This window comes from Platalea leucorodia (genome assembly GCF_965183815.1).
Source record: "Platalea leucorodia genome assembly, chromosome: 1".
Lineage (NCBI taxonomy): Eukaryota > Metazoa > Chordata > Aves > Pelecaniformes > Threskiornithidae > Platalea > Platalea leucorodia.
The window spans coordinates 26,832,263-26,847,932 of record NC_138823.1 but is presented as its reverse complement, the minus strand read 5'-3'; the positions used below and the strand labels follow the sequence as shown (position 1 = coordinate 26,847,932).

At 43.5% G+C, this 15,670-nt stretch overlaps 2 protein-coding genes across 4 annotated transcripts in view; one reads left to right on the top strand and one right to left on the bottom strand.

Annotated features, from left to right (window-relative positions):
- Window positions 1–4: 4 nt before the first annotated feature.
- On the bottom strand, window positions 5–6,411 carry RBM12B (RNA binding motif protein 12B). 3 transcript variants are annotated; one of them, XM_082328446.1, is made up of 3 exons: window positions 3,340–6,411; window positions 3,168–3,213; window positions 5–2,492 (listed from the first exon to the last, which is right to left on the bottom strand). In XM_082328446.1, exon 3 carries the CDS (start codon window positions 2,462–2,464, stop codon window positions 365–367), a length of 2,100 nt encoding a protein of 699 aa, XP_082184572.1. In that variant the 5' UTR covers window positions 2,465–2,492; window positions 3,168–3,213; window positions 3,340–6,411; the 3' UTR covers window positions 5–364. The 3 variants fall into 3 exon arrangements, with proteins under 3 accessions (XP_082184572.1, XP_082184571.1, XP_082184573.1); XM_082328445.1 differs by having other exon boundaries at window positions 6,327–6,409; XM_082328447.1 differs by lacking the exon at window positions 3,168–3,213 and having other exon boundaries at window positions 6,327–6,409.
- A 1,232-nt stretch (window positions 6,412–7,643) lies between these two features.
- Window positions 7,644–15,670, top strand: part of TMEM67 (transmembrane protein 67) — a gene marked incomplete at both ends in the record, with an annotated part of 34,157 nt that continues 26,130 nt past the window's right edge. The window contains 6 exons of the mRNA XM_082304039.1: window positions 7,644–7,827; window positions 9,840–9,928; window positions 11,389–11,482; window positions 12,944–13,043; window positions 13,498–13,567; window positions 13,684–13,758. Of these exons, the coding sequence (XP_082160165.1) occupies window positions 7,644–7,827; window positions 9,840–9,928; window positions 11,389–11,482; window positions 12,944–13,043; window positions 13,498–13,567; window positions 13,684–13,758 (612 nt within the window). The remainder of the gene's footprint in view (window positions 7,828–9,839; window positions 9,929–11,388; window positions 11,483–12,943; window positions 13,044–13,497; window positions 13,568–13,683; window positions 13,759–15,670) is intronic.

The window sequence follows — 15,670 nt, the reverse complement described above, 5'->3', positions numbered from 1 at the left end:
TTTGTGTGGTCAATCCGTCAGCACTTATATTTTTATTTGATGCAAAGTCATGAGACATGGAATTAAAGCAAACTAAAAAAAACCCCAAAGCATTACAACTCCATGCCTTTATACCTTGATGTAAGACATTCAAAGTCCTCCAGAATTTCTGGGCTCTTCTCTGCCACAAGAAGTAGGCACAATACAGTTCTCATATCTTAACCATACAGGTATTTCAACCAAGAGCTAAACAACTGAACTAGATATTATTTACAACCGTTGATAGAAACAGTTTCTTCTGCATCTTCCAGTAATTAAAAAAGTGAAAATAACTGTCAATACTGTCAAACCTAGAATGTTTTATTCTAGAGCATCTTTTCCTCCTTTACAGCAAGCTCAACTTAACTTTCCGTGGACCAATTGGCCTATCATTCAGTTCATTAATAGCAGCCATAGCTTCCTCATAGTTTGTCATAGCAACGATGGCATCACCCGAAGGTAATCCTTGTTCGTTATACTGTACAGAAACTGACTCTGGTATGACTCTGTAACCATAGAAAAAATCCAGAATCTCATTAGGAGTAGCTTTAAAAGGTAAATTTTTCAATCGAATAGGAACAACACGTTCAGAACCACCACTGAAATTTGGATCCGGCATAAATCTTCCTTCAGGAAAACTTCCCATTTTATTATTCCCAAACTCCATTCTGCCAAAAGGTTCACTGTCACCACCAAAATCCATGAGGGGCGGCGGACCTCTAAAATCCTTAGGAGGGCACATGAAGTCCTCAGGGGGGTGCCTAAATTCAGAAGGATGCCTAAAGTTCCCAGGGGGACCAAATGAATGCATGGGTGGCCCTTGCAGTGGCCCAGATGGTGAACCAACTGGACGGGAAAGCTCACCTCTGTCATATGGATGTGAATGACTCTGCATTTCATTTGGTGCAGACAATGGTACAGTTACACCAAACTTCTGCATCTGCTCTTCAGATATAAGTCTTATTAATACCTCCGTTCCCAAGAATCTTCGACGATTTAAGTTTTCTGCTTTCATGGCTTGTTCTTCAGATTTAAACTTCACTAATGCTTCTCCCAGCCCAACTCCTTTCTCATCATAGAGCAAGTAAATATCATCTTCATCAATATCAAATCTCGCAAAGAACTTTTGCACTTCAATTTTTGACACATCAAATGGAAAATTCCTTACGTAAACACACATCTTAGGGCCAGAATGACCTTCCCGATAACTTTTTTCTGGTATGGCCTGTCCAGGATGATCTCTGTCCTGTGATCTTTTCCTCTCACAAGAATCAATTATTTTCAACATTGACTTCCTTGAAATTGGAAAAATGTAAACGGGACGATTGAGAAGAACCTTTCTATGACATTCCAAAGCAGCCTGATAATCTCTCTCACTCCTTAACATTACAAAGGCATCTCTAGTCCTCCTCTGATGCTTATCCGTTAGAAGCTTGATTTGTTTGCTGCATATATCCAGATCAGGGAAAAAAGCTCTCAAATCTCTCTTCTCCAGATTAGTAGATAGATTTCTTAAGTGTATGTAATATTCCTGGCTGGGAGGTGAACGAGAACGTGTTCTTTGCCTCCTTGGTGATCTTGAATGAGAATGTTTCCTTGAATGCATGTAGCCTGAACTTCTTGGAGAACGGTCTTCGCACAAAAAGCGATCCATTTCATTTGGCATGTCTACCCTCCCACCATATTCAATCCACCGCTCCTCTGTAGATGGGCTTATTTCTATAAACCTCTGACCCATGTATTGTCTATGACGTTTAAGTCCTTCTAAGGCATCACCAGGCGTAGCAAATTTTACCAAGCAATCACCATTGTTTAAACCATTGCGATGCTTTATCAGAATCACTCCATCCACATGTATCCCAGAAAGGAAAGCACGTACTTCATCTTCTGTTGCAGAGTAAGGTATACCACGTAGAAATAAGTAAAGATCATCTGGGTTAAATGGATGAGAATCCTTTCTTGACTGATAGCTTGATTTAGGCATACCTATATCACCACGTCTTGTGCCATTGGTATGGAAACCAGGCTCCGGATGATTTGGTGGACCATAACCAGGTTTACTTATTCCTTTTGGAAAAGCCGTGACTAAATGTGGAATGTCTCCAACACCTGATGCACCAGAACCATTAGTACCTGTTCTTCTAGAGCCAGACATAGTTTCTCGTCCCCCACGATCAAATCGTTTCCGGCTCATTTCTATGGTATTCTGCATTTCTGCCTTGCTGCTGAGAAAGAGCTCTATGCGCGAGTCCTTGATAAACCCTCCTGAACAGCTCATGGCACGCCGTGCATCTTCATCTGTTGCAAATATAATAAAAGCCTCCCCAATCTCTCCTCCAATAATATGCACACCTCCATCAGGAATATTCAATCCCAAGAAGAAACGACGAATATCTGCAGGACCCGCAACAACAGGAAGCCCCTGTAAACGGATGACTACAGCCATGCTGAGCTCAACCCACAGCAAAAATCACCTGCAGACAAAAAGGTACACATGATAGCACGTCTTTAGTACTCAGCTATTACAGTATCTTAACACTTAAGAAGCTAGAGCCTTTTTAATGAATGTCCTTGTCTCAATCAAGAGAGAAGGTATCAAAAAACCCACAAGTTCACAAGAACAAGATTAAAACAAGATTCCCTGAAAGTTGATTAGTCAGAACAGTTAGCTACTCCACCGGCACATGTGCACAAGTCTATCAGTACTCCCTATCCTAAGGGCAACAAAATCCACCTAAGTCACTCCTCACCATCCATGATACCTAAAGAACACCTAAAGTCTTTCACGGCATAGTTACTGTATGCCAGAGATCTCTGCCCAGTCCTAAGGAACAAAAAAAAAAAAAACCAAACAAAAAAAAATCCTGTTTACTTTTGAACAGGACACTTGTGATCGTAACACAGAAAATACTAGATGATAAAAGGAGAAAAGAAAAAGGATAACTATGTCACTGGAAAATGAAGTAATTCACCAACAGTGATGACTTCACTGCTTTGACAAGTTGCTCTACCCAGTGATCAGCTCTGATCAATAACGTATGTTTTCTCAGCATTCAAAAACGTTGTCTCTTTCACGTAGTCAGAGTATTAACAGCAGCAGCCACTTGTGACAATACTCAGTGAGAAGTGTTAAGCTTTTGGCAGCTTACCTGTTTCTGCTTTGAAGACCTGATAAATTCTGTAAAATCAACTTAACTGTGGAAAGAAAATGAAACATAATTAATGGCTGATACCTGTACTTTGCTTTACATACTGTGCTACACTGCTGCAGCTCATCCATAGCAGTGGCTAATACTAGAGCCAAGCATAAAATGAACCCACAATTCGGGATACTACGAAGAACTCCTTCCATGTTCCACGACGCTATGCACTGCATCTTTGTGTTTCCATTTTAGAAGCAAAAGAAATTCAGAATTTAAGTTGACTTCTGCAAATGATGAAAACACGATGAGATTACTTGGTCATCAGTTGTGCCACACTGAACTGTTGAAATGAAACAGACTGACAGTAAATCGAAGGAAAAACTCTCAATTCAATTCTTTGAGTCCTTGAAAGATGTGTAAGTCCATCTCAAGATTACAGTATGTGTCCATTCTTCTGAAATCCACCTGCTTTCAAAGTTCACAACAAGAGTATGCTACTCACCAGTCCAGCACTGCGCTTAGTGTACACAGTGAAGACAATCAAATGAAAGAGCAAAAATATCCAACAAGGAGAAACTTCACCGAGTACTTCAATTTACAAACCAAACTTCAGTATTTTCCCTATATGCTTAATGCCTTTCAAACATAACAAGAATCACTTTAATACACTGACCTGAATGTATCCTGATTTTCAACATTATCTAACATCACACAATACATTACACAGTACTCTCAGAACAAACACAAGCTTCCGTAGCAAATGACTACATCCCTTTAAAAAAAACCAAGAGCCCATTGCTCCAATGACAAGTGTTTGAGAATATCCCTTGTGCAAACCTCTTGCTCAATAACAAATATAAAGCATAGATCCTGATGCCAAGTTACCTATTGATCACGATAACTATCACTCCACCTGAGCACAGCCAAACAAGAACAAAGCCCAAATTCTTGTAACAGATTCTACATCACTTCTACATCAGCACTTTGTAAACACAACAAACCGAAAACAACTGCCTATTTACTAACTGCACTGAAGACCATCTGCTCTCTGTGGTGGGTTGACCCTGGCCAGCAGCCAAGCACCCACACAGCTGATTGTTCACTCCACATCCCCTCCAGCAGGATGGGGAAGAAAACAGGAAGAGCAAAGTCAAGAAAACTTGTGGGTCAAGATAAAGACAATGTAATCAGTGAAGGAAAGAGAAAAAAGTGAAAAAAGGAAATCACTCACCACCTCCCACAGGCTGACTGATGCCCAGCCTGCCTCCGAACAACCACCACCTTGGAAGCCAATAAAAAAAAAATCCCCCCCCCCCCCCAAGACCAAAATGATCAAACAAAGACCTTCTTCTTCCTCTGCCTCAGGTTTTGTTGCTGAGCATGATGTTACATGGCATGGAATATCCCTTTGGTCAGTTTGGGTCAGCTGTCCCGGCTGTGTCCCCTCCCAGCTTCTTGCCTACTCCCAGTGTATTCGCTGAGGTGGCAGAGTGGGGGGAAAAGAGAAAGCCTTGACACCGTGCAAGCGCTGTTCAGCCATAGCCAAAACACTGATGTGTTGTCAACCCTCTTAGCCACAAATCCAAAACACAGAACCGTATGGGCTGCTATGAAGAACCATCCAGCTCCATCCCAGCCAGACCCAGTACACTTTAATGTATCTTCTCAACAGATGTGACGGCAATGCCAAAAAGCAAGGAGAATTCAAGGGCAGAATTTTCTTATAGGACCTTCGTGTCTTGAAAAATCAAATCCGCTGCCCTGCTACTTCATGATGTATTTAATCAGTAGTATTTCTGAATTTCACAACTGCATTCTTATCCCAATTTTTAAACAGCATTCAGAACACATCTCCTCAGTATTTCTTCGGTGATAAACGGCAAGTTCTCCACGATGTATCATGGATACAACATACAACTTTCAGTGGTGAAAACTAGACACAATGATTCCAGATCATAATGTGATATTTAAGAAGTCCACAAACAGAAATTCAAGTTCAAATCATAAACTTTTACTGACAATTGAGCATTGGCAGAAAGTGCAGACAAGCCATCCAACAATTTAAAGTGAATGACCAAAAGACTGACTTTGGGATGAAAGTGCCACACAAAACTAAGAGCAATTCATTAACTGAGCAAGGACTTCAGAGAACAAGGATTTAGATAATAAATATAGATTGACAACTTCATGCCACCAATTCAAAAGCAGAGAGGCGTGCATACCGTTTTAAGAAATTTCATATTTGAACTGAGTTAACTAGAAAACGGTACTACACCTGTATTTCCACAGCCTCAAAAAATTCCAAATACCATTAAAACTTCACTTAAAAAAAAAAAAAACAAACCTTGCAAACATTGTAGGAAACTAAGCCTGCACTAGACTAGTATTTTTACCACACGGTTGAGAGATTACATAGTCTGCATGCAGTGAGCATGTAAGCTGGAAAGAACACCCAGGGAAATACCCCAACTATAAAACTGGACCAATATGAGAGTAACTGGTGGATCAGAGAACGATTTCTTACTCTAATCTTCAAAATAAGCCTTAACAGTCGAAGGAAGCTGTTGCTAATGACAGGTTTCACACCGCTGCAGGAAGATGCCAGCGAGCTCTGCCGCTGGGCCCGCTGCGCGGCCGGCTTGAGCACGGGGCCGCTTCCCAGCGCCGCGGGCTGGAGAAGGCAGCGAGGCGGCCCGCCGCCAGCAGCGCCGCCGGAGAGCCGGCCCCTGCACCGCCTCGGCCCTGCACCGCTCCGGCCCCTGCACCGCTCCGGCCGCAGACGGCGCAGCACAAAAGCCCGGCAGGGGCGAGCGGGCCGAAGCCCAGGGCCGCCAGCGGCGGCGGGACGGGGAGCGGGGAGCGGGGTGAGGGGGAGGCCGCCCCGCGCCGAACGCGCTCCGGCCCGCCAGAGGCCGCTTGTGATCCGGCCCCGCGGAGAAGCCCGGCCTCCCCGCGGTACCGGGACAGGGCTGAAGGGAAGCACCGGGGAGGGAAGGGTGACGGGGAGCCAGGCGGCATGAGGAGGCCGCGGCCCGGGGAACGGCCGCGCAGCGGTTCCGCCAGGGCTGGGCTGCCGAGAACCGGCTCCACGGCGCCAGCCCCGCGCCCTTGGTCACACGCAGCGCCCCGGGAAGCCGGGCGCCCTCCCTCACGCCATCCACCCACCGGACACGCCACTAGGACAGGCTCGGCGCCGAGCCCCGCTCCCCGCAGCTCCGGCACGGCACCACCAAGATGGCGTCCCCCGCCGCCCCCCCCCCCACGCTGCGAGGCGAGGCTGAACCGCGCCTGCGCGACCCCGGGGCCGAGCCCGCACGAGCCCTTCCGGCCCCCCCGCGCCTGACGGGCGCGCGCGGGGTGAGGGGCGCCCGCGCTGCGCGTGCGCCCCGCGGGGATCCTCGCCGTCCGCGCGCAACCGGGGTTTGCGTGGGGGGCAGCGTCACTGCGGCGCGTTCAGCCTTGTCGTCACCCTCGTTTCCGTTCGTGGCCGTGCTTGCCCAGCCGGGCGGAGGGGCAGGGAGGAAGGCGGCGCCGGGGGGCCCGGCGCCTGTGGCTGCCCGGCGGCCGGGAGGGGCCGGCACCCGCCGCTGCTCTGCCCGCGGCTGCGGGCGCAAGCCCGGGTTGTGGGAGCAGAGGCGGGCAGGGACGGAGCGGGGAGCGGAGGAGGAGGGGAGGTGTAAGGCGCTGTGCAGGCAGGGGGGCAGGTGGTGGTTTTAGCCTAGCGTTCATCCCGCCTGCCCTTCCCTGTCTTTTACGTGTTCTCCCCTGTATTTCTAGGCTTATTCTGTACTTGCCTGCTCCGGTTTTGATAGACAAAAATCTGGGTTATTTATGGTAGATTCACCTAGTAACTCGGCCTTTAAAAACTTGTCGAACCCAGAAGAAATCCGAAGCGTAATGAAGCATTTGGTGCGATAAGCATATAGGCTCCCAAGCAATGCTAATTCAGAGAATCGTACTAGTTAAGCAGTTGGCACGCAGGAAAGAGGCAGTAAGGAATAATTAATATCCAGAGCATAAGTGCCCTGCAAAGCTTCGGTAACGTTTGAGGGAACGCGAACAAGAGCATCCCGGCAGGTGAGAAGGCAAGAGCGGTGAGTTCGGCTGGGCATCCATCCATTCCTCTAGGCATTGTGTTTGCCCTGTTGCCGCTCCCCCCCCGGGGTGAAATAACACACGCGTATTACGTTTGTATTGCGCCTTGCGTAACAGTTTGGGAGAGGAGGTGGCAGACAGCGCAGACCAGGCCTCTGCCTTCTCTTGACTGTTCTTCCCGCTGACCTCGCCCAGCTCCCCGTTCTCAAACACGCCAGACCAAACCCCCCCCGCTTCGCGCCTCGGCTCCCGCCCGCCCCGCCCGGCTCCCCGCCGCTCCGCAGCCGCCGCCGCGCGAACGCTTCGCCTCCCGGGGCGGCCCCCGGCGCTTGCCGTAGGAGAGGCGATTGGCCAATCAGGGCGCGCCGTCGGGGGCCGCGGGTAGCCATGGCGACGGCGCGGCGCCGGGCCGCCGCCGCGCTGCTCCTGGCGGTGGTGGCGGTGCTGCCGCCCGCCCGCGGCTTCTCCCTCCCGCTGCAGCGGCCCGCCGACTGCGGCGACGGCCGCCACTTCGACATCTCCCGGCTGGCCTGCGGGCCCTGCGGGGCCCACCAGCGACGGAGCGCCGGCGGTGAGCCACCCGGCCCTGCGGCGCGGGGGGAGGCGGGGATGCCCGGGCCCGGGGGCCGCGCGGGGCCGGCGGAGTTCAGGCAGCTCCGCGCTGAATTCCGTCCCCAGCATCGGGAGACGCAAAAGCTGGGCTCGGGTTTTGGCGGTAAAACGGCTGGAAAGGCAGCAAAAAGGGCCGGGATCCCGCCAAGACATAAGTGGCCCCAGCACCGCTTCGATGCCTGTGTTCAGAGGTGCATCCCAGGGACACGTCTGTGGGCCTTTTCTTACAATCGTTCTTTTCTCGGGCATGTGGATGGTTATCGGTATTCACATTTTCATCAGTCAAGTTCCGTAGGGCCCTGAATTCCTCTTCTCAAACACTTCCGTAACTTGAAACTCCTCGTCAAAACTTGGATGCCTGAGACGTTCAGTACTTGAGATCTTCAGGCTGTGCGCATGCTAATCCAAGGCCCAGGCGGGAACTTGGAGCATACACAACACGCCTTGGCAGCACTAAATGAAAAATACAGATGGTAGTTCACTTTTTTTAGGAGATAAGATGGTGTGATAGTGTCCATCTTTTATAAATACACAGTCCAAGAGAAGTGGGAGTTCAGTATTGTGTGTACAGAAACAAATTTGAGACTAAGACCCAACAGCATCTCTCTTCAGAGCTGGTACCTCAGTCAGATGCAGTGATCCGGATGTCTGTGTTCACAGCTGCTGTGTAAAAGCTGGTCGCCTCTTCCTCCACCATCACGGTATCTTAGAAGAGTAAAAGTTTACTTGCAGACAAAATGCACTGTAATAGTTTTCAGACCCGCTGATAATGTGGGTGTCTAGATCCATAACTCCCTTTTAGGCTTCAATCTTCCTCTAACTCAAGGGCTTCAAGGAGAGATAAATTCCAGGGGGAGGTCAAGGATTTAATTTTTTCTGCAGCATCTGACTGGAGCAGCGTAGGTAGCTGCCACTCAGTCTGCTGTTTGCATCTTGTCTGAATTCCGCTTGGGATTGCACAAGTCTGCCCATGCACTCCATGGCTAGCTCATCACTGTGGATTCTGCTTTCAGGCAACACGTCCAAGAATTTAGGTATCGTCACAGTGAATGTCACGACTCAAATCTCTTCATTGATCTAATCCTATTGGGCTTTTTCTTCTTTATGAACGGTTGATCATTTTGACTAATGTTGTTTCTGTCAAACTGGTCTCATGAGGATGTACTTTAAGGTTATAAAACTTTTCACAGAATTTTATATGATTTTTGCATGCACAGTTCAATAAGCTTAAATAATAATAAATACAGTTTATTAGTACATAGAATCAATTCTGGTTTGTAGTATGTGATTAAAAATACAGAGAGAGGTCCATGATAGTGAGACTGAAAAAGTTTCTGAAAAAACAGTTGTCGAGCCCTAGCAGATGTGCACTATGATGTGCCATGAAAGTAGTGTTTACTTTAATTTCATACTAAATGTTAAGTATGTTCTGTTATTCACTGGAAACCATTCAATATAAATCTTGATCCCCATGCACAATTTTAAAAGCTTGTAAGTTTAAGATAGCTTTGCAAACTACAGTTGTAGTTTGAAAAACCTTTGCATATAAACATATTTTGTTTTTAGGACTGACTTCCTATTCAAAGGACAAAAACTGTATACAAACATATAATGCTGGTGGTGTAGAGAGGATGGGCTAAGAATGGCAGTGTGGCAAGGTTTAGAGGGAGAGATTATATTTGTTATTAGACCAACTGATATAGTTTAAAAAAACCCACAAGGTCTGGGTTCCTGTTCACCCCTGGTATATTAGTCAGCCTAGTAACATTTCCCTAAAACATCTTTGTACAAACTGTAACCTGAACTTTTTTTTTCAGAAAGCAAGGTGGTTTTCATGCACATCTTACTCAGATGTTTTATTTGTCTGTCTAAAAAAATTGATCTCTTAAGAACAATAGCAGTTGTTCTTAGTATTCTGTGAAAAAAAGCAAAACAGTTTTATATAGACTAAAAGTGCATTTTTTTTTTCAGGTACTTCATGTGTATGTCAGTCAGGATACAGGATGGTTTCTAGTAATGGTGGGTCCTCCATTATTTGTGAAAAATGCCCAGAAAATATGGTAAGTGTTGAACTTTTCATACTTTGCCATAATAATAATGCTTTTTTAAATTTTAAATTTTCTGCTGACTGCAAGTTATTTTTCATTAATTTAAAATTATTTTGCATAATAGTCTTTGCTTGGGAATTTTTAAGACCATACTTATAGGTAGTAATTTTTTTCTCTTTAGAAGTGTTTATTACTGTTGTTTTGCAAGCATTTTTTTCATTACAAATTTCACCTCACAGACAAAGTAAGAGTATTTTAAATGTTTCATTTCCTTCCACTGCTTTTCTTTTCTGCTTCATGTTATGTTATCCTTGCCTGGAGACCACTGTTTTATAGAATGCCAAAGATGTGTTTCAGCTCAGAGGTATCTTATTTGATTATTTATATAAATCCTATTATTATAATATTTAGGCTGTATCTTCGTAGTCCCTGGTACTTTACCTTTTTACTTCAAAATGAGCTGCTGCTGTTATGTTACTTTAATTATATATATCTTTGTAGTTTGGTCAGTTCTTTCTACCTTTCTTGACAAAGTAAGCTATAAATTTGTGTCATATTCGCACCATTGAGCCAGAGGCACCAAGCTTAACCAGCTTTTTCCCACTATAGTAAATAGAGAAATAATTTTTCTCCAGCAAAAACAACTTTTCCGGGTGAGAGCCTTCCTGAATACTTCTTTCTCTCCAATAACTGTAGAAGAACTCTCAGGAGACCAGCTTAGTTGCATGAGTTAGGTGTTTAATGGCTAATGGGTAATATAAGTAATTTCTCTCTTCTTTCCATCTTCTTGCTGCGTTAGACAAAGACATTGACAAATATCCATTGGCGTTTTGATCCTTCTGCTGTTTCTTTCTCTTTCCTGTAATGGTGGTATACATCTTTGATCCTATGGCAAGGATTATGCAAAGATAAAACGATGATAGTGGAGAAGGGAATAACATCTGTATCACCTGAGGATGAGCAGTTATCTTCATTTTCCTCATTGGTTTTGATTAGTAGCACAGCTACTTTGGGGCATAACATAAGTGTGGATGTGAACTGTTTGGGTACGTGCAAAATTCCATGTGGTTATATAAGCTGCTTGACTTAAGACTCTTCCATTTCCATAACTTCTACATATTTATATGCACATATGTCTATTTATGCAGTTATGTTTATCCATTTTTTTTCTGTGTAGAACCTCTATATCTTTTTTTACACCTTCCATTTTTAATGAGCTCTTATCTTCACTAAAGTGTGTTAGCTAATGGGTTCAGAAAAACTTAAGAACACTTTTTTCAGTCTATGTCTGCATAGAAATTACTTTTGCCAGATTGTTTAGACTTTTTTTATCTTTAAAAGCTTCATGAATGTTATCGTTGTTGTATCTGAACACATTTTCTAGTAAATAACATCTGGATCAGGCATTCTTCACAAATATCTGGTGATGTCTATATTTTTGAAAATTATAATAGTTTTACATTTTATTTTAGAGCGGAGTTACTCAGGATGGGTGGAATTGTATTACTTGTCCTAAAGGCCTAACTTCAGAAGGAAAATGTAAATGCCTCAATAATGAAATATTAGGTAAGAAATATATGCAAGTTATGAGATATTAGTGCTTATTTGAGATATTTGAGTTTGAGAAATTAAATTTAACATATGTTTACATATCTAATGTAAAAATTCAACATTCCTCTTGATCTTAAACCTCGTTCCTGAAAGACAGCAGATAAGTCTGTACCATTGTTCATTGCAATAAGAACTATTATGCAAGCATTCAGAAAATGAATACTGGTGTATCACTTCCTTTAAGCTGGTTGACACTGAGTGAAGGCATTAAAATTGGGATAAAACCAATGTCAATATAGACTAAGAAAAAACATTAAAATGTTTTGAAGGATATAATGTGTAGGTACTTCACAGTACAGGCATTATACTTCTATAAGTAGGTGGAACAGAATAGCCTGAGCAAGCCAAGGAAACTACTATGTGTTAATATCAGTGGATTTCATACCTCCCTGAGACACACGCCTATATCTGTGATTTCTTGTGACATGCTTCCCTATATCTGTGCCTCTTACTTGATGCTCTCTAATAGTTGCAGATGAATTTCAGTAGACACAGAAAATTAATTTTAATATTAACTTTAGTGTCTGTGTTAACTATATTTTTGCTTATCTTGCACAGTAAAAAACTAAGAGCAAAGTATAAATTTCATCAAGGGTGTAAAACAAAAAAGCTCTTGGGAGCTCTAGTTTTCCTTATTTTCAAAGACACAAGATGTAAAAGACTTTCCGTGTGCCTGTAATTCTTTGAATTAGTATTACTAATGTCCACTTTGGTTACATTTCTAACAGAGTATACTGGAGAATCACTGTTTTCCAGATCATTAATTTAAAAAGGAATCTGTAAAAAGGTGAATACCAAATCATCTCCTTTAAACTTTATGAGAGTTACAAAACACACTGCGAGCCTTTATTGTAAAATATTGAGAGCAAAGCTGATTCTGTAATTTAACATGCAGAAAGAACATTAGTGTTGTAATTCTTTTGATTCTCTTTGTATCTCTTTTTTTTTTTTACAATTAGACTTGAAATCTCTTGCCAAATTATTTCATTGCTGGAAGGTGTAGTTTTGAAAATGTGAATTTGTAACATTCACATGTATCATTTCAGATGAAAATGAAAAATAATTTTCTAGTAGTTTGTAAACTTGATATTTTGAGTTTTAGCTTTGCAGTGAAGTCTTCGTTTGAAATTTGGTTCAGAAGAAATAACAAAGGAACAGCAAAACTGGCCATGAAATATTGCATTTCTCATTAAAACGAGACTCGTGCATACCTATAAACAATGCACATATACATATATGAATGTGCATTTATAGCGGATGTTATTTGCAAGTTGTGGTCTTGATTTTTTTTTTAATAAAATCTTTGCATTTTTTTTAGATCTGCGTAGTCACTTTATTTTTTCACACTTTTCTTAACCTGTGTGACATACTGTGCATCATGCAGTTTTATAACAGTTGCTTTTCTTTTCCACTTAGTGGAAAGAAGTATGAATGGCATTTTGCTTAATGAAGCATTGTGCATACATTGTAATGGAAGTGAGCAATCATTCTCTGCTTCAGATGCGTCAGGAAATAGGTGAGTATTCTTTTCCTTTTGTGATGATAAATTTGAACGTGTCATGTTCTGTTTAAATGGAATATTCTTGGGGAACAGTCTGTATCTTTGGGATGACAGTTCTAAAAGCAGTGAACTGGAAATCCTCAACCCCATATCCAGCTCAATATGTTTTGTGTTCACTGAAGTCCCTATATGACCAGCAGCTTGGTTTGATTGTTTGTTTTGCTTTACTGTGACTACAAGTGGGCTTTGGATTGGAAGCAGAAATGGAATTCTTATTTTGATAATTAACTATTTAATTTCTTTTCTACTTCACTGACAATAGAAACAAACCAGGAATGGATTGGATTTCAGTTCAAACTGGTGAAGATGCTGACAGTGTTATCAGGCATACTTTGTAATCAGCTTTGAATAAGTACTAAATCTCATACTTAACTACATTTTAAGTGCATTCTTCATGTTTGTGATCCAGGTGTGTGAGATGTGAGCAAACATTCATCAATGTAAGCAAGTCTTGTGACTGCAACAGCCCGAACGTTTTAGTAAGTAGAAGAATGCTTATTGTATTGAAGCTCAGCAGAAGAAAAGTTATGTTGACAAATGTATAAATTTCCATTTTTTTATTTCATGGGGTTTTTTTGTTGTTTTTTGTTTTCAGACTGGGGGATTGTGTTTCAGTGCTAGTGACAACTTACCCCCAAAGGGAGTTGCAACTGTTCGTTTTGGACAGCTAGTAAGTGTGTTTATTCTAAAACATTTTCAAGCTATCTCATTATTTACTTTCAGTAAGTCTTTTAAATTCCATTCCTGAGAAACAAAGGTGCTGGTTTGTTGTGTGATCACGGTGATTGCAAGGTAATTGGCATCAAGATAGAGTGTAGACATGTAGACCAGGCAAGCATTGTTCTAATGGAATATGTTTAAGAAAATTCATGCCCTCTTGGAAACTGAAAAAAGGAAAGTAATTTACATGAATTTAGTATCAAAACAAGTAGTATGTGGTCTGTTGTATTAATTGTATGTATTTAAAACACACTCGTGTATCACAAAAACATGCTGAAGGGTTTATGAGAGACTCTGGGCTTTGAAAATTTAGTTTTCTTTTTACTGTGTAAAACTGGTATTCATATAAAATATTTGAAAGAAGATGTAAAGATTGAAAGGACACTTCTAGTTGTCACATGCTTAGAGCTGATAGAAGAAAACGGACACCTATACAATTTGAGATTGTGTATGAAATTATTGAACTCCTTGAATTGGCTAATGACTGAAAATGTGTTCTATTGAGAAGAATGAAGGTCTTTTCATTGTTTTAGCTAATGAACTTGTATTAGTTGTGAAATCTGCTTGAAGTTAGGACCATTTCCCATGTAGTTCTGAATTCAGGAAATGCTGTGTGGCCAATAAATGTAGCTTGTTCTTAAATCATAGAATCATAGAATCATTTAGGTTGGAAAAGACCTTTAAGATCAAGTCCAACTGTTAACCTAGCACTGCCAAGTCCACCACTAAACCATGTCCCTAAGCAACACATCCACACGTCTTTTAAATACCTCCAAGGATGGGGACTCAACCACTTCCCTGGGCAGCCTGTTCCAGTGCCTGACTACCCTTTCAGTGAAGAAATTTCTCCTAATATCCAACCTAAACCTGCCCTGGCGCAACTTGAGGCTGTTTCCTCTTGTCCTATCACTTGTTACTTGGGAGAAGAGACTGACCCCCACCTCACTACAACCTCCTTTCAGGTAGTTGTAGAGAGTGATAATGTCTCCCCTCAGCCTCCTCTTCTCCAGACTAAACAACCTCAGCTCCCTCAGCTGCTCCTTGTGTGACCTGTTCTCTAGACCCTTCACCAGCTTCTTTGCCCTTCTCTGGACACGCTCCAGCACCTCGATGTCCTTCTTGGAGTGAGGGGCCCAAAACTGAACACAGTACTCGAGGTGCGGCCTCACCAGTGCCAAGTACAGGGGCACGATCACCTCCCCGGTCCTGCTGGCCACACTATTCCTGATACAAGCCAGGATGCCATTGGCCTTGTTGGCCACCTGAGCACACTGCTGGCTCATGTTCAGGTGGCTGTCAAACAACACCCCCAGGTCCTTTTCCAGCAGGCAGCTCTCCAGCCACTCCTCCCCCAGCCTGTAGCGTTGCCTGGGGTTGTTGTGACCCAAGTGCAGGACCTGGCACTGAGCCTTGTTGAATCTCATATAGCTGGCCCCAGCCCATCGATCCAGCCTGTCCAGGTCCCTCTGTAGGGCCTTCCTACCCTCCAGCAGATCGACACTTCCACCCAACTTGGTGTCATCTGCAAACTGACTGAGGGTGCACTCGATCCCCTCATCCAGATCGTTGATAACGATATTAAACAGAACTGGCCCCAATACTGAGCCCTGGGGAACACCACTTATGACCGGCCGCCAACTGGATTTGACTCCATTCACCACCACTCTTTGGGCCCGGCCATCCAGCCAGTTTTTTACCCAGTGAAGAGTATACTCGTCCAAGCCACGAGCAGTCAGTTTCTCCAGGAAAATGCTGAGGGAAACCGTGTCAAAGGCTTTACTAAAGTCCAGGTAGACAACATCCACAGCCTTTCCCTCATCCACTAGGCGGCTCACCTTGTCCCATGAATTAAAGTTAAAGGC

What these genes read in the sequence shown, in the direction of transcription:
- RBM12B (XM_082328446.1), bottom strand. Translation starts at nt 2,464, where the DNA reads ATGGCTGTAGTCATCCGTTTACAGGGGCTTCCTGTTGTTGCGGGTCCT.